This window comes from Protopterus annectens, chromosome 11.part0 (genome assembly GCF_019279795.1).
Source record: "Protopterus annectens isolate FY-2018-M chromosome 11.part0, PAN1.0, whole genome shotgun sequence".
Taxonomy (NCBI): Eukaryota; Metazoa; Chordata; order Ceratodontiformes; family Protopteridae; genus Protopterus; species Protopterus annectens.
Window position 1 is genome coordinate 547,243,389 of NC_056745.1, and position 21,603 is coordinate 547,264,991.

Consider the following 21,603-nt stretch of genomic DNA (forward strand, 5'->3'; position numbering starts at 1 on the left):
GAATGGACAAGAGGGGACACTCATCCTTCTAAATGTTTTAACAAAAAAAGGCAGTTCAGAGAAAAGAAAGCTGCACATAGGTTCATAGGTAGGTACTAGGCTATTGGCCCTAGGGCCTATATAAGCCTAGCCAAATGGTACCCTGGCTTTTGCCACCCAAGAAAATTATTTTCCTGTGCCCCTGTCAAGCAGAGCCACAGAAGTGATCCCCGGGGTGAATTTCCTATCTCCCATCCAATCATCAAGACTTTTCTTGAAGAGTGCTAATGAGGAGCTTTGATAATAGATAGGTAGTTTGTTCCAGAGTATGGGAAGTCTCTGAGATAGGAATCTATCCCTCCAGCATGCTCTGTTTATTGTGGTGACAAGGTTTAGGTCCCTAGAGCGTGTACCTCGGAGGGGTTGGGATTTCTTTACGTGGAGCATGTCCAACAGCTCTGAATTTGACATAGCTTTGTATGTTAGACAGAGATCGTCTCTGAGTAGGCGATATGCGACAGAGTAAAGCTGGAGTTTTTTGAGATGGTCTGCGTAGGGCATCTGTCTGAGGCCGGTAATCCTCTTTATGAGGTATTTCTGTGGCCTTTCCAGTTGTTGTAGATGTCTTGTGAGGTACATACCAAAAGGGGAGTTGTACTCTATAATGGGTCTAATGAGTGATGTGTAGAGGGGAACAATGACCTCTTTTTTCCTGGATGAGAAACCTTTTGTGATGAGGTGTGCCACGTAGAAGGATTTCCTGACTACTGTGGCGATGTGATTATCAAAGGAGAGACTACGGTCCACCTGTGTCCCAAGGTCTCTTATCACACTTTTGGTGTTAAGTAGATTACTGACTATGTGGTAGTTCATGGGTACAGAGTTTTTACCAAAAGGGATGACAATGCACTTTTTGGCATTGAGCTTGAGGCCATGGCTTTGACACCAAGTAACTGTCTCAGTGAGGCCCTTTTGTACGATGTCCACATTGTTGGGAGATTTGATTATGGCTCCTAGTTTGCAGTCATCTGCAAAATCTGTTAGCCAAAGACCTTCTGTGTTAGCCTGTACTTCAGAGAAGAAGATGTCAAACAGGAGAGGACCTAGAACTGAACACTGTGGTACTCCACTTGTCACTGGTCTGAAGTTGGATTTAGAGTCTGCTACTTTCACAGTGTGGGTTCAGTCAGTGAGCCAGTTGGCAACCCATCTTGTGACATAGGGATTTATACCTAGTTTAGTGAGTTTGTCTATAATTCCAGAGTGAGGGATGGTGTTGAAAGCCTTGGCGAGATCTAGATAGGCTGTGTGTACCACCTTACCCTCATCTACAGCTTTGGTGACCACTTCAAAGAAGTCTATCAGATTTAGGAGACATGATCTGCCTTTTACAAACCTGAACTGGGAAGGGTCCAGACGGTCTACATTATGAAAGCGAAAAACCCTATGAGCGAATACCAAAATATCGACCCCTATACCGCGAAACACAAAAATCCCGAACGCACTAAACATTGAAAAAATAAACCACATACATAAACTAACCAAACCCTACTTCTAACATAAAGTGAAGCACAAAACCCTACTTCTAACCTGACACTAAACTCCACATACACAACCATGCACTTTCCTTAACCCCTCCCTAACCCTAAGGTCCGTAGCTACCACACACGTCCCCTACAGACATACACCTAAACAAAACAAATAATCCACATACATACATTTAACAAAACCCTACCTCCAACACTACTAAACCCCACATACAAAACTATCTATGCACTATCCTTAACCCTCCCTAACCCTAAGGTCCGTAACTACTGCACATTTCCCCTACGAAAATATACACAAACAAAATAAATAACCTACATACATACATTTAACAAAACCCTACCTCTAACCCTACACTAAATCTAACATACATTACTTATCTAAGCACTTACCTTAACCCGCACCCTGTCCTAAACTCCGTAACCTTATGCATCTAATTCACAGATGGGCCAACCATGGAAATTCGATATTTCCATTTTTGCGGTTTTCGACTTTCGCTCTAAGTCCACTTCGCGCTATACGGTTCAACGTTTACGCATTCGCTCAAACGTCTTTTCACTCTCATAATATAGACCCGGGTCCAGAGATTGGAGATTACCATTGTCATCGTTTATAAGTTCCATGATGATATGCTCCACAGCCTTGCAGACCAGGCTCATCAGGCTAATGGGACAGTAGTTCCTGGGGTCCGTGGTGGCTCCCAATTTGTGGAGTGGGATAACTGTTGCTGTGTGCCATTCAGTGGACACAAAGCCTGAGGTGAGGCTATGATTGAACATGGTACTTAGGTGGGGTGCCAGTTCATTCTGTAGTCCATGTAGAACACAGCCTGGGATGTTGTCAGGTCCCATGGATGCTGTGTTCTTGGCTTTGGAGAGTGTGTTTTTACCTGTGCAGCCATGATTACAGGTACTTTGCATTCTTCCGGTATAGTGATGGGCCCTTTAGGGGATGAGAAAGGGGTAAAGTTAGCACTGAACCTATCTGCCAGGATGTTGGCAATATCAGTTGGTTCTATATATTTAGTGCCATTGTGCTGTAACTCAGAGCAGATCTGAGTGTTGCCATTGAGATTCTTGACATAGCTATAGAATGCTTTGTGGATTTCTTTAGAATCAGTGGCAATTTTGTTTTCGTAACTAGCTTTGGAAGATTTTATGAGGTATCTCAGCTTCTTACTGAGGCTGACCACAGAGTTCCTCCAATCATGGGATTTTACTCTTTTTTGCAACAGTTTCTTTCTTCTGTTGTAGAGTTTGTTTATAGCAGGGGACCACCAGACTGGCTTCCTTTTTTTGGATGATAGCATCTTGGTTTTGTTAGGGATTGCACAATCCATGCACTCGTGTAAGTGCTTATAAAGTGCAATTGTATAGGATTCAGCAGTCGTATCTCTATTGTCCATCAGCATGGGTGTCGTGAAGTTTGCCACTTCTGTCTTAAGAAGTGAAGTTGGCTTTAGAGAAATTTAGGTTAGGAATGACAGTGAAATGAGAAGCACTCCCAAGGACATTTTACAAAAAAAGTGAGCATGCATATATAGACACACACAAGGGAGACAGACAGAAAGGGTTCAATAAAAGAAGATAACCAACATGCTTGTGTTCAGCCGACACTCCTTTGCCAGCTACTTGTGCACTAGTCACAGCTGGACACAACACAATGAAATCTTCTGATAAATTGCAGTAGCAAGTCTAGAGGCTGGCCAGCTCAGGGACAGTACTAACATCCTTGTTATCCAGGTAATGCTTCATGTATCTGATGAGTAGTGGTGGGATTAGAACTGTTGTTCTCCAACTGCAGATATTCTAGATATAATGCTACAGCAATTGTGAGAATAAGCCTGATGTCTTCCAATGGAATTCTTTACACTAAACACTGTTTTTTATTACTTACAATTATAATAAAATGACAAAGTAAACCACTTTTTAAATTTAAGGAAAGTTAGTCTTAAAGCAAACAACTGTGATCTGCATCATTTTGGTTAGTAAGACATTATTAAAGCTGTACATCACAAATGATAAAATATATATTTTTTTATTTTACTTGGATTTATTTCATCCCATCCAAAATTATGTTTGTATATTTTCTTGCACTTCACACTAATGCACTTTAAATCTCAGGCTTAGTTTAATGAAAAAATATCCTTTTTAAAGAACTAATACTAGCAAGATAAAAATATGTACTTACTCCTCTTCTGTGAAACTGCCTGCAAGCATGCAGTCACCACATCACAGTTCTTTTGTATTTTTCGCAAACTCCGGTCCTTCCTTTTGAGTTGACGAATCAGCTTAGCAGACTGTACTCCTATTCTGTATCTTAGCTCCTCAATTATTCTTTTAAGCTCATCAATTTCTGTATGGAAAAAAATGAAACAAAAAAGCACTGCAGTTGTTAATGCCTATGTAATGACTGACCCTGTCATTTCTATACAACTTGTAATTTATTTATTTTGTTTAGTGGGTAAATACACTGGATGGCCTCCTCCTGTGTTTGCGCGCACGCACACACACACACACACACACACACACACACACACACACACACACACACACACACACACACACACACACACACCTCAACCTCAGAGCAAGAAATCTGGACAAAGCCATAACTAATGGGGGAACAAAGGCCCAAAAAATAGGGACAGTTTTAAAAGACAAACATAGGCATGGAGTTTCTGAAGGGTATGAAGACTGAAACTCAAATGTCTGTTATTTTTTTACTTTAGTCCTCAATGACTTGCCAATTATGTGTCAGAAACAAAATTTTGTGTGTGACAGACAAAAAAGTGTAAGGCAAAAATCTGGACTTTTCTGTGAAAATCCTGACAGTTGAGAGGTATGCACAAACAAATAGCATTAAGGGTAAATTGAAAACAGTCACATTTCACATGCTGTCTGTATCACAATTATCACTACAAGCTGTTAATTCAGTAGATATTTCCTACCCAATGTATTAGAATGCTGGTACTGGCAGTCAAACCAGTTAATCGTCATCCATCTCACATACAACTGAGGACTAAGTCAAACAATTTCAAGGAAGAAACAGGAGATGAGAAGGGGAAGAAAGAATGATCACCACACTTACAGACAGCTGCAGAGGCAGTCTTCTATGACAAAAGGCCTAGATTTATGAAGACTAACCACAACCAGGTGAAAACATGGCAAATGGTAAAATGAAAGTTAATGGAGTATCAAAAACACATTTAATTGCACTGCTCAGAAACAAAGTTTTTGTCATGGTTGCAGAATTAGAGTATACTGTACTCATACGTCCTCTGATCTCTGAAAACATACCTCTAACTTGGGGAATCAAACATATGCATCATTTTTGTAACTGTGCACTTTATAAGCTTGATGAATTCATGAAAATACTTATCATCAAAATCATCCCATTTGTGTTATGGTTTACTTATATATTTTATACAGACAGAAGCTCAAACAGTTTCAGGAAGCTGTCACAAGTTGTGTTCAGTGCTATGAAATGAAAAGAATGTATAGTAAAACCTGTACTAATTCTTCATAAGAAACCATGAATTTATACAAACACACATTTTGTTTCTGTGTTAGCATATCAGGCATACATTTCTATATTTCAAGTGAGTTTTTTAGTTTGCATTTTATCAATTGTAGCAAATGCAGGTTTATGTTTATGCGTGACTACTATATTTCACAAATGTATTGCCTTTTTCTGACTGACTCAACTGTTCTGTATTGATTGATAGTTTAAAAATTGTAATTACTCTCTGTATCATCCAGGTCAAGGTTAAAAGTGGTCAAGTTTTCCAACCAGTCAAAGTAGGAAATTAATAAAGATTACAAGCAATGTAGGAGTAAGGTGCCAAGCCAAAAGCTTCAAAGGGGACACCAAAGGCAGTGAGTTGAAGCAAGACAGAAGTGCTTTTGTTTGCTCTACACAAGCAATGCTGTAAGAAACAATACTTTTAAACACCAAAATGCAATAGGCTGATTTGAAAAGCACTCAAACATTAAAACAATGAGGTTGAACAGTTCTTTAAAGTGCTGGCAAAGGAATTCTGAGCAGAATGGCTTATTGCACAAAGCACACCCACCATAGGATGAGAGCAGAAGAGCTTATGTGAAGAAAGACAATAAATGCTTTCAGCAGCCACTCAAAGGTTCCAAGTAAATAAGGAATGCTCCACAAACTTCAGGATAGGGGGAAGGCAGTGGGGTTTTTGGAAGTAACAAAACTTTTTAGGAGCTTAACACAAGCATTATTAGGCATTATAAGAAATAACATGTTTAAGCACTAAATTGTTGAAGGGTAACTAGAACACTGCTTTTTAAGTTCTAAAGGAATCAGACTACACACAGCTTTTTTTCTTGAGTACTATTACAGAAAGTCCAAGATCAAAACTTACTGCACAAGGGAACAGGAACACCTAGAAAGTACTTAAAACAACCAGAAGACTAGCAGACAAAAGCTGAGGAAAGTGGTCAAAATAACTCAGCCATTAATAGATGCAGAGATGAAGGCGAACAAAGAAGCAAATTAAGTAGCTCAGGAGCACCAAAGGGATACGTGAAGTTCAAGCAATACAAAGTGCTATTAATTGCTCAACACAAGCAGCATCACAGAACTTTGAGGAAAAGCATTTTTAATTGTTCCACTGCAGTCTAATTAGAAAAATTATTTTATGTTTTTATGGAATGAAAAAAAAAAGTTTTAAAACACTAGCAGAATAGCAAGAAGAAAGGCATAACACTCTTGAAAGAGTTCAGGAGGGACAAAAATTGCTTCTTTGTGCTGATTTGCATTGGAAGGGCTGGAGGAAAAGGCTACAAGACTACTTTAGGAAGAAGAGAAGAAACAGGAAAGAATACAAGGTTAAGTAAACAGCAGCTGTAAATAATGGAGAAAAGGGAGTGGGAGCAATCAGTTAATCCCAGAGGATGCATGGTTAAGCAGTGTGTCTTGCTGGGGAATAGATTTATGGCAATCCCTAAGTGATCAGAGAAATCAAGCAAGAAATCCCTGTAATGGATCAGTAGATCTCTGGTGAGAGTGGTAAGGAGTCAGTCATTTAGACAGGGGATCACCCTGAACCTTTGCAGCCTTAGGTGAGCTGCCACCACTGTCGTGCACTTGGTGAACACTCCAGGGCCTGTGGTAAGAGCAAAGGACAGTGCTCTGAATTGGAAATGACTGGCCCTCCAAGCCAAAAGCAGACAAATCTTCTGATTGCATCACTATCTTTATATGGTAGTAGACTTTATTTTACATGGTAGTAGACATCCTAAAGTCTACTGAGCACATCCAGTAATCCTTCCTTCGAAGAGGTTGGATGGACTGTACAGTGACCATCCAGAACTTTGTATATGTTTCACAAACTGGTCTATGTGATTGAGGTGGGCTGTGGTTCAGTATGGGCCTGAGGTCTGCGGTCTTTTTCGAAAACAAAAAGAATCGCGAAAAGACTCTAGATCCTTGCTAGTCTGGTGGGATCTCCTGGATGATTCATTTTTCCACTAGCTTTGATATTTATTCTGCTGCCAAACTCTTCTGACTGGGTGGAATGTCAGGAATTCTCCCTTTGCCTGCTGGGGACAAAGCAGAGTGAATGACATAGCCTTTGGTGATGATCTTCTGCACCAAAAAATCTTGAATGATGACTAGCTAGGCATGAGAGTGCAGAGATAAATGCACCCGACTAACTCCAGAGTGCAGCAATTGGGCAACCAATTATTCAGGAGCTCTGGAAGGGCTTCTCAGTAAAGGGACCTAAAAACCCTTGATTCTCTGGTCCGCATCTGCCCCTTGTTCAAAATCCACTGAAATTATTACCCCCTCTGCCTCGTGGGGCTCTAACTAGAAGAGTCCCAAGCAAAATTCTGGGACTTGCAAAGCCACAGATTCTTTCCACTTTTCTGGTTCCTGGAAAAGGTCTTTTGAGGAATGGAAAAGCATATGCCTATGACAGACAGTGTTCTGTCAACCTGCTCATTACAGTGAGCATATCTTTTATGTTGGGTCCAAAGAGTGTTTTTTTTTCTTTCAGACTGTGAACAGTATATGAAGTTCACACAAACAATAATCAATTAGAACAATAGACAATAAAGCAAGTGCAAGAAATTGGATAAATTCCTTTCAAAAATATGCATTAGAACCCTTCTAATTTCCATGTTTGTTCAGCAACTGTAAGCTAATTTGCATCACAAAAACATTCAGACATCTTTTTTTTTTAAATATATTTAGGTATATGCAACAAATAAAAGATCCTTAGAGCCCAATAAAGCAGCATTAAGTGTCTGCACCATCCCCCATTTAGCCCATTTGCTAAATATTGTAAATCTCCAAGGTTTTTCCCACTTGCATTAATCTCTATTTCCCTTATGTATTCCATTTCCCACTTAACCCTCTCTATGGTCAGTGGTTCTGATTTCTTCCACTTCCTAGTAATCACTTTTTTCACAACCAGTAATAATAATGATAGCAATGCCTTGTCATGTTTGGGATGAGTCCTTCTTACCAGCTTAGCATCATCATTTCATTAGTAAGTTCCATAGGCTGCACTGTTATAAAACTAAAGTCTGGATTTGTTGAAACTCCCAAAAAATGAGACTCCAAATCCCCCCTTGCTCAAGTTTTGCATCTCCAACAACCGGGATCTACCTGTGGGAACATATGATGCAGTTTCACAGTTGTATAAAACATCTGTGTGAGCATTTCCTAGTAATAATGCAGAATTTTCTTGACTTTGCTGCATGTCAGGGGACTACATGTTTCTGAGCCCAATCACTATCTTGAAGTTGGCTATTTACTTCTTATCCCAGCTGTCTCTAATTGCTTTCATCAGATCCTTTCTAAGTTCTAACCATGCTTGATATGTACGTGCTGTTTATCCTACCCCAAGAAGATCTTCTGTCCCTGCCTCCATGAGGTATCATTCAATGGCTGTCAACTGACTCTGCTCCCCTTTCTTTCTTAACATAGTTTTAAATCCTAATGTCTGTCCCTGCCAGAGTAATCTATCTCTTTACCCAAGTGAGAACCTTTCTATTGCCTCATGCCAACTAAGAATCTGGTTATGACTTATCAGGCTTTCCCAGTGATGCAGAATTCAGTTTTCTTTTTTTTTTTCCAAATAGTTGCCTCATGTTGGGTTTGGTTGCCTTATCCCCCCAGTCCAATTTTCTCCTATAGAAGTGTCCACTCCCTTCATTCATTAATGCTTTTTTGGACCAGCAGATTAATTACAGTTGCACTTATGTATCTTGTGACTCAGAAATACAAATCTCCCAAAACTGTGTTCCTACCGATAACAGCTGTCCCTTGTTAAATGGCAGCATACTTTTCCATCTGGCATTATAGCTCTTATCTAATAAGAGATACACAAGTCTTAACTGAGTAACTATGTAACAGACTTCCAAACTTGAAAGACTCAGTTCCCCTTGCTCAACAGGGAGTTGCATTTTTCCTACTAATCCTTTCCTTTTTATTTTGCTACAAGAATCATCTCATTTCCTTGTTGAATGTATGCCATGTATGCCTAGTAAGGAGGAAACAACTGACTAACATAAAAGATCCAACGGACCACAAACATTTTAAAGGTTAAAATCTTACCATCCATGCTTGTTTTCATGAATTGCAATGACCTTATTTTGACTTGATATTTTTTGTAGCCAACTCTGCCTACTTGTCCTCCGCTGCTAAATTTATTTTCTCTTTTAACCAGACACCCAAATATCTAATTTTTGATATCCCCAAAGATGAACATATGTTTGTACAAATTCATACGTGCGGACATAATGTAGAACTATTGTTTTTGTTTTCACCTCACTGATTTTATAACGAGATATCCTCTCAGAAGTTCTCCAGTTTTTCAAATAACTATGTCTTTTTCAGGATCTGTTAACCTCTGTGTGTTGCAGGAATATTAACTGAACTGGAAGTTAGTCAGTGTTTGCTGAATTTTGTTATTTGCTAGTAATTACAGGTGTGGGGGTAGCCACATTCTTTGATTTCCTGTCCTTGCCTATTTAAGTGGTACAGTGTGAAATATTTTCTGCTTAAAAACCTCAGCTTTGGCCGGCTAAGAACTTGCTGTATTCAACTGGACGTATAAGAGAATTTAAGTACCTTTATCTGCACTTTTTTTTCCAAAAATACAGTATTTAAATTGATTTTAACTATGTGTTGCAGGAATATTAACTGAACTGGAAGTTTTGACTCTGCTCTTCAGTTAGTGCCACCCACCCTCCCTGTTTTTGTTTTGGTGTTAATCTTAGTGGCCATGAAACTGCCCACCCCTCTTGTAAATTTGTGTTTGGATACTCCTTCTTGGCCCATCTCATTTGCTCACTCAACTGAGTGCAGTGAGATCATATTCTGATTTCAGGCACTCCTACTGTGTACAAAGAGAGCATCTGGGAAACAGAAAAAAATGTAAGCTTGTTTCCTGCCTTTCCTGTTAAGTGGTATAGACTATTTGTAGGCTTCTGAGCCCCCAAGCCCTTCTGTGTTGGAGGGAAGCCTTCTAGCTTAGTTTTTTTTTTCTTATAACTAGCCAGTTATCTAGTTTCAGCACTCAAATCTGTTTCTTTGATCTCAGCACTTGTTCAGAAAAAAAAAAAAATTTCATCTGCTTTTACTGTACTTGTGTTTCTACCTACTTTATTTTACTTTTGCATCATCTTAAAAGTACTCAATTGTATTTATTACTGCTTGGTGTAACTCATTCGAAGCCTTTTGGTTTAAACACTTGGGCTTCGGACCAGTTATTTTACAATAAGAGGGTTCGTGGTCTGCACTCTTGTGGGAGGAGAGGTTGGACTCTGCCCTTCTGAGCTGGGAATTTCTGGTTAAAGGCTTATAGTGCATGCATATCTGAACTGCTTCTTACTGAAGTTGGTGCGCCTTGTCTGCTGTGGCATAGACTGGATTCGGGCCTGCTGGATCTAGCTTTGTTTGTGTAACTTGAGCACTAATCCAGGCATTCTCTAAAGTATTCAATTGTATTTATTACTGCTTGGTAGTAACCTGATTAAAGTGTAGCTATCATTCTAAGTCTTTTGGATTAAGCACTTGGGCTTCAGACCAGTTGTTTTACATTAGGAAGGTTTGTGCCATGCACTGTGGAGGCAGGACAGGTAGCTTTCATCCTTCTAAGTTGGGTACTGCTGATTGAGAGCCCAGTGTCTGTTATTTTAAAAGTGTATTAATTCTGGTTTAAGCACTTGGGCTTTCAGGCCAGTTATTTTACATTAAGAAGGTTCGTGGTCTGCACTCTTGTGGGAGGAGAGGCTGGACTCTGCCCTTCTGAGCTGGGAATTTCTGGTTAAAGGCTTATAGTGCATGCATATCTGAACTGCTTCTTAATGAAGTTGGTGAGCCTTGTCTGCTGTGGCATAGACTGGATTCGGGCCTGCTGGATCTAGCTTTGTTTGTGTAACTTGAGCACTAATCCAGGCATTCTCTAAAATATTCAATTGTATTTATTACTGCTTGGTAGTAACTTGATTAAAGTGTAGCTATCATTCTAAGTCTTTTGGATTAAGCACTTGGGCTTCAGACCAGTTGTTTTACATTAGGAAGATGTGTGGCATGCACTGTGGTGGCAGGACAGGTAGCTTTCATCCTTCTAAGTTGGGAACTGCTGATTGAGAGCCCAGTGTCTATTATTCTTAAAGTGTATTAGTTCTGGTTTAAGCACTTGGGCTTCAGGCCAGTTATTTTACATTAAGAAGGTTTGTGGTCTGCACTCTTGTGGGAGAAGAGGCTGGACTCTGCCCTTCTGAGCTGGGAATTTCTGGTTAAAGGTTTATAGTGCCTGAATATTTGAACTGTATCTTACTGAAATTGGTACACCTTGTTTGCTGTAGCATAGACTAGATCCAGGCCTGCTGAATCTAGCTTTGTTTATATGCTTGTTGTTTGTTTGCTTGTTATTTCCCTGGAATGCTAATTCCACCTAATCTGTGCTTCTCAGTGCTTCTGTGGATCACTAGTGATATCTGCATTGCTTACTGTACTTATTTCCTTGTTTCACTTGAAAGAAAGTTACTGTTTGTCGTTTTTGCATTTAAGTTACCTGTAACACATTGCACTTAAGTTACCTGGCAATTGCTCGCTAAAGCAATTATATAAGTCAGCACTCAAAATTAAAAGCACTACACCCACACTCCCCACTGGCCCTTGTTTTCAATTATTAAGGAATTCCCAATATTATTCTAGCATGTCCAAAGGTCAGTTGTCAATCTCCTCTCCGGTCCAGCTGGTGAATCTGGGAATCTTGTGGCAATGTTACAACTGCCTCATGTACATAGATAACCCTCTCCTCCTCCCAACAAATTCCAACACATGTGAGAGATGCAACCATATAGCCAAACTGGAGGCTAAGCTCTCTCAACTCAGTACTGGCATAACCAGTCAGGAGGAGAAGGAAACCACACTCACTACAATTCCAGTCTCACATAGACCTACCACGACAGCAAACCAAACACATAATCACACAAAAACATACTCGGAGGCTCTAAATAAAGATCTGCCTAATCAGCAGAGACCTCCAAAGCAGACACCCAAGCAACTGCTACCCCAAAACAAAACACGTGCAACACATATCTCACAAAGCCAGTGTGCCGAACAGTCACAGCCCTTAAGACTAAACAACACACCTGATACACTTGTAATAGGTGACTCTATCGTCAGGCACACTGACGTCCTGCTCACCAGGCTGAACAAGGAGAGGGTCATGGTGAGCAGCCTGTCGGGCGCTAGGATCCGCCACATAACACAAGCACTCAGGTCACTCCAAGGCAAGTACAAATATGACTCAGTCATTGTCCATGCTGGTGTGAATGACCTGAGACGTGCCTCCCTGGACTACATGAAAAGAGACATAAAGGAGCTCTCTGAGCATGTAGCCCAGGCCAGTATGACCCTGACCTTGAGTAGCATCTTACCCTCACCAAGAATGATGCCACAATATGAAGACAAGATAATCAATTGCAACAATTGGCTTAAGTACTGGTGTCATTCAAAGGCTGTCAGCTTGGGATGATATGCTCGACAAGCCACGATGCTTCGCTAGGGACGGCTTGCACCTGTCACCCCTGGGCTTTTGGATATTGGCAAAGGCTCTTGTACCCCCATAGTGCCTTTTTTAGGCAAGGCTCAAAAGACAAACCCACCTCCATAGGTATCACAAGGGAGAAGAAACTCAGAGTAATGCTAGTCAACGCCAGAAGTCTAAACCTCAAGATGCACGCACTCGAAACTCTCCTTAGCATGGAGAACATCGATATCTGTGCAGTAACAGAAACCTGGTTCAGGGCTCCCGAGAGCACCCCAGCACTACCAGGTTTATACCTCATACCATGCTTTTCGGCACCAAAACTTGGACCGAACCACAAAAGGAGGGGGAGTATCGATATTCATCAAAGATACCCACACATCCAGGTTGGTGGCAAAGCAAGAAGCATCAGATAGACTATCCATGTGCAACTAACAGTGGGTAAAACTGCCTTCCAGTTTATAGCCTACTACAGACCACCCTCCCAAACCCAGGAACCCCACTCAGCCTTTCTGAGAACACTGGAAAATATGAAGGTCTCTCCAAACACCATTATATTGGGCGACTTCAACTACCCAAACATAGACTGGGAGCATTACTCTAGCTCCAACACCCTACCCCAAAGGTTCCTAGAATTTATAAACACAAATGCTATGGAACAACTTGTTACCACTCCCACAAGAGGGGAAAACATACTGGACCTGATCATCACCAACATGGGGACTCTATGCTCCAGACCAGAAGTGTATCTCTCACTGATAAGATCAGACCATAAACTAATCTCACTGGATATTCACATCCCGACCCCACCCCCTGCCCAGAATACCACAGTGAAAAACTTCTCTAAAGCAAATTTCACACTCCTCAAAACCGAGGTGGAATCCTTCAAAGCCCCCGAGCCTGTGGAAAATACGACCCAGACTGCAGAATCCTTTATAAACGCATTCTATGAACACCTTCGGGAATGCATGGATCATGCAATCCCAAATAAAACCAAGACCCAATCCTCCAAAGGCAGACGTCCTGTCTGGTGGACCCCAGCCATAAACAAACTATACAATAGAAGGAGGAAGCTACTAAATGATAGAGCAAAATCCCAAAAAGGGAAGACATCACTGATCAGTATTAGCAAAAAACTACAGGCACTCATAAAATTGTCTAAGGCCAGCTTCGAGAGAAAAATTGCACAGGACACTAAGGATAATCACAAGGCTTTCTTTAGTTATGTTAGGAACCTGGGTGGTAATTCCCAGATATGCTCAGAATTAGTCCAAAATGACAAAAAATACACTGAACCCACAGACACTGCCAACATCCTAGCTGACAGGTTCAGCGCAAACACCCCGCCCACCAAAAGGGCAAATATCTATCCCAGCAGAGTGCTGCCCCCCTGACATCTCAGATGCTCAGGTAAGAGCCGCCCTCTCCAAAGCAAAAAACACAGCATCAATGGGACCAGACGGTGTCCCGGGCTGCGTCCTACATGAACTCCAAGAAGAGCTAAACGAAACATAAAACTACTGTTCAATCTCAGCCTTACTACAGGATATGTGCCCAAAGAGTGGCGTAAAGCAACAGTGATCCCACTCCATAAAGGAGGTGGCGCAACGGATCCTGGAAACTTATCGCCCCATAAGCCTGACTAGCTTGGTCTGCAAAGCTACTTAAAGGATCATCATGGACCTCATAAATAAAGATATTGGGGACCTACAGACACTGGATCCTACCCAGTTTGGCTTTGTTAAGGGCAGATCCTGCCTCTTAAACCTGGTTGATTTCTTTGAAACAGTCACCAAGGCCATTGACGAGGGGAAGGTGGTCCACACAGCCTACCTGGACCTCGCAAAAGCTTTCGATGCAATACCCCACTCGGGCATTATAGATAAGCTCACCATCTTAAATATAAACCCCTATGTCACTAGATGGATTGCAAACTGGCTCAAGGGCAGAACCCACATGGTTAGAATTGCTGGAGCCATGTCAGACTCCAAACAAAAGGCTCAGTCCTGGGACCTCTCTAGTTCGGTATATATTTCTCAGAGGTACAGGCCAACACGGAAGGACTGTGGCTGACCAAGTTCACAGATGACTGCAAACTGGGCACCATAATCGACTCTCCAGCCGACACAAGCATCCTCCAAAAGGGCCTCATAGAAACAGACAACTGGTGCCAGAGCCATGGCCTCAAGCTAAATGCCAAAAAGTGTATAGTCATCCCCTTTGGAAATAACAAAGTGCCCACAACTTACCACATAGGTGGTAATCCATAAAGTACAGAAGAAGTAATTAGGGACCTGGGGACCCAAGTTGATAGCAATCTCTCATTTGACAACCACGTGGCCAAAGTGGTTAGAAAAACATTTTATATATCCCACCTAATCATGAAGGGATTCACATCTAGATCAGGGGAGGTCATCGTGCCTCTTTACTCATCCCTCATCAGGCCCATAATTGAGTACAATGCCCCTTTTGGGATGTACCTTACCAGACACCTGCAGCAACTGGAAAGACCCCAAAAGTACATCACCAAGAGGATCAAAGGGCTCAAACAGATGCCATATGCTGCCCGGTTAAAGAAACTCCAGCTCTACTCAGTGGCATACCGCCTGTTCAGAGGTGATCTGTGCCTGATGTATAAAGCCATGTCCAACCCAGAATTAATGGACATGCTGCACCTCAGAAAATCCAAATCCCATCGAGCTACGCGCTCGAGAGACTTGAACCTCAGCACTGAAATAAATATGACATGCTGGAGGGACAGATTCATAACCCAGAGGCTCCCTTCACTCTGGAATAAAATCCCAGTCCAGGTTAGGCAGAGTCCCTCATTGACTCTCTTCAAGAGGAATCTTAATGAGTGGATGGGAGATCGTAGGTTTACTCCGGGTATCACTTCTGTGTCACTGTTAGACAGATGCACAGTATACGAACCTCGAAAAGGGGCATAGCAAAATAAATTTAAAATGGGTGGCGAAAGCCAAACACATTCTGGCTAGGCTTATAAATGCCCTAGGGCAGATAGCCTAGTATGAACCTATGAACCTATATAAAATAATATCAGTAAATAAAGCAATCTTTTCCTCTGCATCCCCATCTACATCCTGTTATACTGGATGCTCTTATTGTCCTTGCCACAGTTATCAGTACAAGACAAAAACAAGGTGGGACAAAAGGCACCCTTGTCTCATTCCCATTGATACTGAGATTATTCTCGTAAGTAAGTCTACCATTGTTTTTTCATCTGGCATTAGCCTCTGTACACAAGTTAGTGATTAAGGTGATCCATAATTCTGATAACCCATATGCTTTTAAATTGCCACATATAAAAAAAAGAAAAGCAACTTACCCTATCAAATGCCTTCTTGGCATCCAATCCCACAATAATCAATCTTTTTTGTGATTTTTTGCATTTTTTTGCAAAATCATCGTTTTAATATTATCAAACGTTTGCACCCCCCCCCCCCCGTACACATGGATACAACAAATCTATGAGCCTATTTGCTAAAATGCTCATGAAAACTTCATAATCATGGTTTAAAATCCATATTGGCCTGTATGATTGGTGATCCATGGGATCTTTCCCCTCCAATACTGGTACTATTGCAGCCGTCTTACGTGAGGGTGGGACTGAATTGCCTGTTTATGTTATTGAACATTCTTACCCAAAATTTAGTCAAGTTATTGATGGTGATTTTCTACACCTTCATGAGAATACCGTCCTCACCCATGCTTCTTTAAGGCATCTATTTCTTCTACTTCTGTTATCTCTTATCAAACTTTGATGTACTTCCTCTGAAAGGTTGGGAATTTACTTTCTATAAACTCATTCTCCTTGCATGAGTTCTCATAGTGTGTCATCATTATTGCCATATTTTTTTCTGGATCTAACTCTTGCCCTTCCTGTGTTTGGGTTGCCGAGTTTAGCTACCACTCCTTCAACTTTTTGATCTCAGTTTTTGAGTTAGCAGTTTAGTTCCTTTTGGGTTACTCCCAAAATATAGACTTCATAACTACTTCTTCTTCTTTTGGCTTTTCCCGGTTAGGGGTCTCCACAGTGGATCAACTGTCTGCTCATGACTGGCAGTGGAGTTTTACGGTGTCAAGTTGCCAGCCCGGTGCCCAACCTTCCACAGAAGGCACACACACACACACACACACACACACACACACACACACACACACACACACACACACACACACCCCTAGGGCCAATTTAGTGTGTCCAACCCACCTACAGCATGTCTTTGGGATGTGGGAGGAAACCGGAGCGACCGCAGCAAACCCACACAACCACAGGGAGGACATGCAGACTCCGCACAGAAGGCACCCCAGCTGAGGATCGAATCAGAGAACCTCTTGCTGTGAGGCAACAATGCTAACTGCTGCACCACTGCAGCCGCCCTAAAATATAAACTTCATAACAAACATTTTATATACATTACCCAAGTATTCCCCTATATGCTTCTTTAGACCATTTAAATGTTGTGTATGGTCCACTGAAGTTTCTTCATCATCATCATCATCATCATCTTGGGCTGCTCTAATTTTTGTAAGTGCCTGTAAATGTTTAGTTCTAATCACTTCACAATTCCCCATTGTTTTATCTACATGTCCTCAGGTAACTGCAATTTTGAATGCATCCCAAGCAACCTCTAAGTTATTTTCCTTGTTATCTAGATCTTCAGAACCTTCTATTACACACTGCAAAAGATGGTCAGTAAAAGACAGTTTCATTAACAAGTATGTTGGAAAATACAAAGGTCAAACAACATATTGGACCTTTACAGTTTTTTTAATTTTAGATAGCCTGGGACATGATCTGAAATATTTATAGGATGCATTTCTGTATCCTTGACTAAGTGTGCATCTCTTTAATAGTGTAACATATGTCTCGCTCCAGTGTTACATCTAACAAGAGTAAAATGCAAATTGCCAACCCCACTTAAATATTTCTAAAAGAAGTCAAATATTTCCCCAAACACTACCACTCCCTGGAAATTGATTGATGTCTTGGGCCCCCTGAGACATCTGTCCTCTGTGTAACTTACATTCCAGTCTCCTCCTATCACTGTTATTCCTTCCTGAAATTCCATCAAGGCACCAAAATATTTTTCAATTCTAACCTGTTAGTTCTTGGCAGAATGTACAATGCTGCAGTATTGAGCATCTGCCCAAACATTTCCTTTGAGAAAAACTTCTTTCACCCATTTATTTGTCTTCTCTTCATTTACGTTAATATTTACCTCTTTCTTAACTAATATCAATAACCCCCCCTTCTGTCTATCGTCCACTACCATAGCCAATCTTTGCTCTTTGTTTTGCAAACTCCAAATGTTCCTTTGGATTTAGGTAGGTTTCCTGCAATAGGGAAATATCTACCTTACTTTTTACCAGCTATATCATAACTCTGTTCTTCCTCTCATCTGCCAGCCCATTAACATTACAAGTACCAATGTAAATGTCATATTATTTACGACAGTTAGATTTCCTCAAGGAGTCTCCACCTCCAAAGGGAGTCTCAAATCCAAGGGTAATTAGCTCTTTCATAAATTTTTTAATTTCATTTCCACATTGTTTAATACTGTTATACTTCAAAGGGATGTAACAGGGGCTTTAAGGTTCAAAGTAACATCAATCAAAAAACATAAAAAACATAACAACCATTAGAACCTTACAAAAACTTGTATGCATTTCACATAAATACAATGAGCTGTAGCTCAGCATTAAGACATTAAAAAGCAACACTTGCATGCTAAATCAACAGAACTGCTATGCCATGATATACAGAGAATTTGTTGCTATCTAAACCATAGTTTTCTGATCAACTTCAGTAAGATTACTGCTGTCACCCATTGTATTTTATAGATTGATTGGTAAAACTGATTCTATTATATAATCGCATAAAGGTATTCACAGTTTTCCTAGTATTTAGACACTCCATAAGGATTACAATTACAAACGGTGTGCTGGTCATTGGCTGTGTCTCGAACAAATATCTTATCCACCACACCATTTCTGGTAGGGGACACACATCTGCCGGAATCGAGACAATTTATAAATAAGAGGACTGTGATGGCTGTGTGTTAGTTCTTTTCATTTATATGTTCATTTTTACTTCGCAATGCACAAGTCCCAAACAGCCAGTCAGTTTGAAGAAAGTACTGCCATCAGGCTATTTGTCTAGTTCATCACCTATGGCAAAATTTCCACTATTGCAGACTGCATTTCCTCTCCAATCTTTTTAGAAGATTTCTTTACATCTCTAGCTCTGTCTTGCATTTTTTTTTGGAAATACTGGAACAGCTTAAATTGGGGGGTTATCTCAGACTGGCAGCTATATTTCTTCACAAGCTTCAGTCTTTCTGGAAGCTCCTTCTAACCCATTTTGGTTTCTTTCCAAGTTTCATAACCTTCTACCAAAGTCATCCATAGTGTTATATGAATCAGAGTACGTTTCAGCACCCACTGAATAGAACATTTTAAGTTGAATTATCCAGCCATCCTGAAAGTTAACTTCAAGGGTCTTAGATTTCTTAAAGCACAGGATGAAAATGTTTCTCTTGATTCTGGTTTCAGTCGAGTTATTAACCAAATACATCGCTGACTTTCCCATTTTTAAGATTGTACCTTTTTTTCAACGGCTAGGCAAAGATCTCTCAATTTATATGCTGACAGCTTTATAAGAATGGACCTAGGGCATCAGGATGCAGTGGAGTCTGGGGTATACACCCTATGTGCAAATTCTTTTATAAGCTCACATTGAGGTATGCCAGTCCACTGATGAATGCAATCATAAATGCCTTGCAGTTACTGCCTTCTACTTTCTCTTGTATGCATACAAAGCAGATACTTTCTCTTGTATGCCTACAAAGCAGAGGTTACTTCAGAGTCCATCCTCTAGGTCAGTTTCTGGTTCATTTCTTCTTGGCAGTTTCCATGTGGTCCTCTTTGGCCTGTAGAAGTGTTATATCATCTACATGTCTTGTCAATGTCTTTTCAGATTGCATACATCTGTTTATTGGTGGTTGTTACATATCCAGTTGAGTTTTCACTAATTATGACAATATATTAATTTGATTTATTTTCTCTTCTAGTGAGACATTAGAATCAATGGTCATCTTTGCCAACTCTTCAGCTCTTTGTGCCGCTCTAGCTGGGCTAGTAACACTGGATTTATTCTGCTTTGCCTTTTAAGACTTAGTTCCATTTTTTGATGTTTTCTTTTTAATTTGCAATCTTCTAGAGAGCATAAGTAGGATTTCTTAATGGCTAACTTCCCATTCTAAAATTAAGATTCCTGATGTGTTCAGTTACAGTTTTCAGATGAATGGGACTTTGGGATAGAGCCACTCAATGCTCTGACAGCTTACCCAGAAGTCCCAGGTCCAAACAGTGTTGAACCATCAAAGGGGGCACTGATGAAGGAAGTCTTGAAGCACTCTGCAAAATCACTAAGAAGCATCCAGGCATGCTGTCTAATAGCAATCCCAGTGCCTGTCACTCTTGCAGTGCTGTCCTCCACATTGGAAAATAGGCGCATGGACACATTAGACATGGATTGTAAGGTGGACAGCTATGAATCTACAGTTTTCTGTATGTCCAGAGGCAAATTACCTGAAAGGGATTTGGAAAGCTCCCTCACCAAATCCCTTTGAAACTGAGTTATGTGAGTCAGATAATACAGTACATGAACAGTAAATGCCGCTAAAGCAGAAATCCATCCAGTGCCCTGGAGTCTCTGCTAGTGTAATAGACAGAGATGCTCTCCTAGAAAAGCTTTTTCATGGTGGCTGCTGCTACCACCATGGCATCTAGCAGGAGATCACTGCTACAATGTGGCTGGTTCTAGGAGACTCAAGAATTTTATCAGGTTTTCGGGGGATCAGCTCCACCATGCTGGTCTCCTTCCAAGCCCACTATAAGAGCAAATCAATCAGCTCAGTGGGTGGGACCAAGCAGGCAATAGATCAGCCAGCCCTAAAAACCTTGAGGAATACTGACTTATCTTAAGACAGGGCTTTAAAGGAGGAAACCCCTCTATATTTCATCAATTTGAAGCTCTCTCCAAAGGAGAAGTCTTCCAGATGGAACCTTGGGGGAACCCTCCTCTTCCTTGAAGTCGGTATCTTCAGTGAGTGACTCCTATCAGGAGTCTACATGCTTCCTTTTGCAAAACCACTTCCTGTAACTTTCCTTGGCAGGAGACTTTGGAAAAAGGCTTGAAATTGGAATGGGAATTCATCAAGCGAGGACTCTTGAAGCTTGGCTGCAACTGACAAAAAGGATGTGTGGAAGGCACTACAGAATCCAGAGGGAGTTGAGATAGTGCTAAGTATATGTGAAGAACCTCCTCTCAATATGTGGAAAAGACCCAACCTCCTAGGATCTGAGGACCCTACGGAAGGAACCTCCCCGGCCCCAACTTGACTTGGCTGTCAAGCCGACACGGAAGCAGAACTGTCTAAAGCTGCAGCACTAAAGGTAGAGATGGCTCCAATAACTTCAGAGTTAAACTCGACTCCTGTACCCCCGAGTTGAAATGGTAAAGAAAATTGTCAGAGTTGAAATAAAAGCTGGTCTTGGGTCCAATAAGGTCCTCTCTTGGACATTACTTAAAACCTAGATTCAATGGACAGACAGAGAAGGAGTAACCAAAAAGGGAGCTGACTGGGACAGACCTACACACCCCAGTGGGAGAGGTGCTGGGAATATAACCATCTGAATCTGCTTCCAAAGAAATTTTCTAATCATCCTATCAATGTCACCTTCAGAAAGGCTTCTCAAAGATCGAAATGACCTGTACAAAGATGCCACAGAAGGTGGTCTAGAGGAACACTGGCGTGCTCCTTCCTGGTGTATGAAAGAGTGTGGAGCCAAGGGTTGGCTGGCTCTGGAGAAAACCAGCATGTGAGAAAAGGAGTTTGGATTTAAACTTGCTCATGTTCTGAAGTTGGATACTAAAGTCTAGGACTTTTCAGCACCAGGCCTAACAGGGGAGTCAAATCCAGGGACCTCTTTTTAAGCCTTTCTTTTTGCTTCTC

General features: G+C 41.0%; 1 protein-coding gene across 2 annotated transcripts in view; it reads right to left on the minus strand.

Moving 5' to 3' along the window:
- TBC1D30 (TBC1 domain family member 30) overlaps positions 1-21,603 on the minus strand; it is a 1,459,252-nt gene that overhangs the window by 1,179,400 nt on the left and 258,249 nt on the right. For both annotated transcript variants that reach the window (XM_044088056.1, XM_044088057.1), the window contains exon 2: positions 3,715-3,879. In XM_044088056.1, coding sequence (XP_043943991.1) covers positions 3,715-3,879 — 165 coding nt within the window. The remainder of the gene's footprint in view (positions 1-3,714; positions 3,880-21,603) is intronic.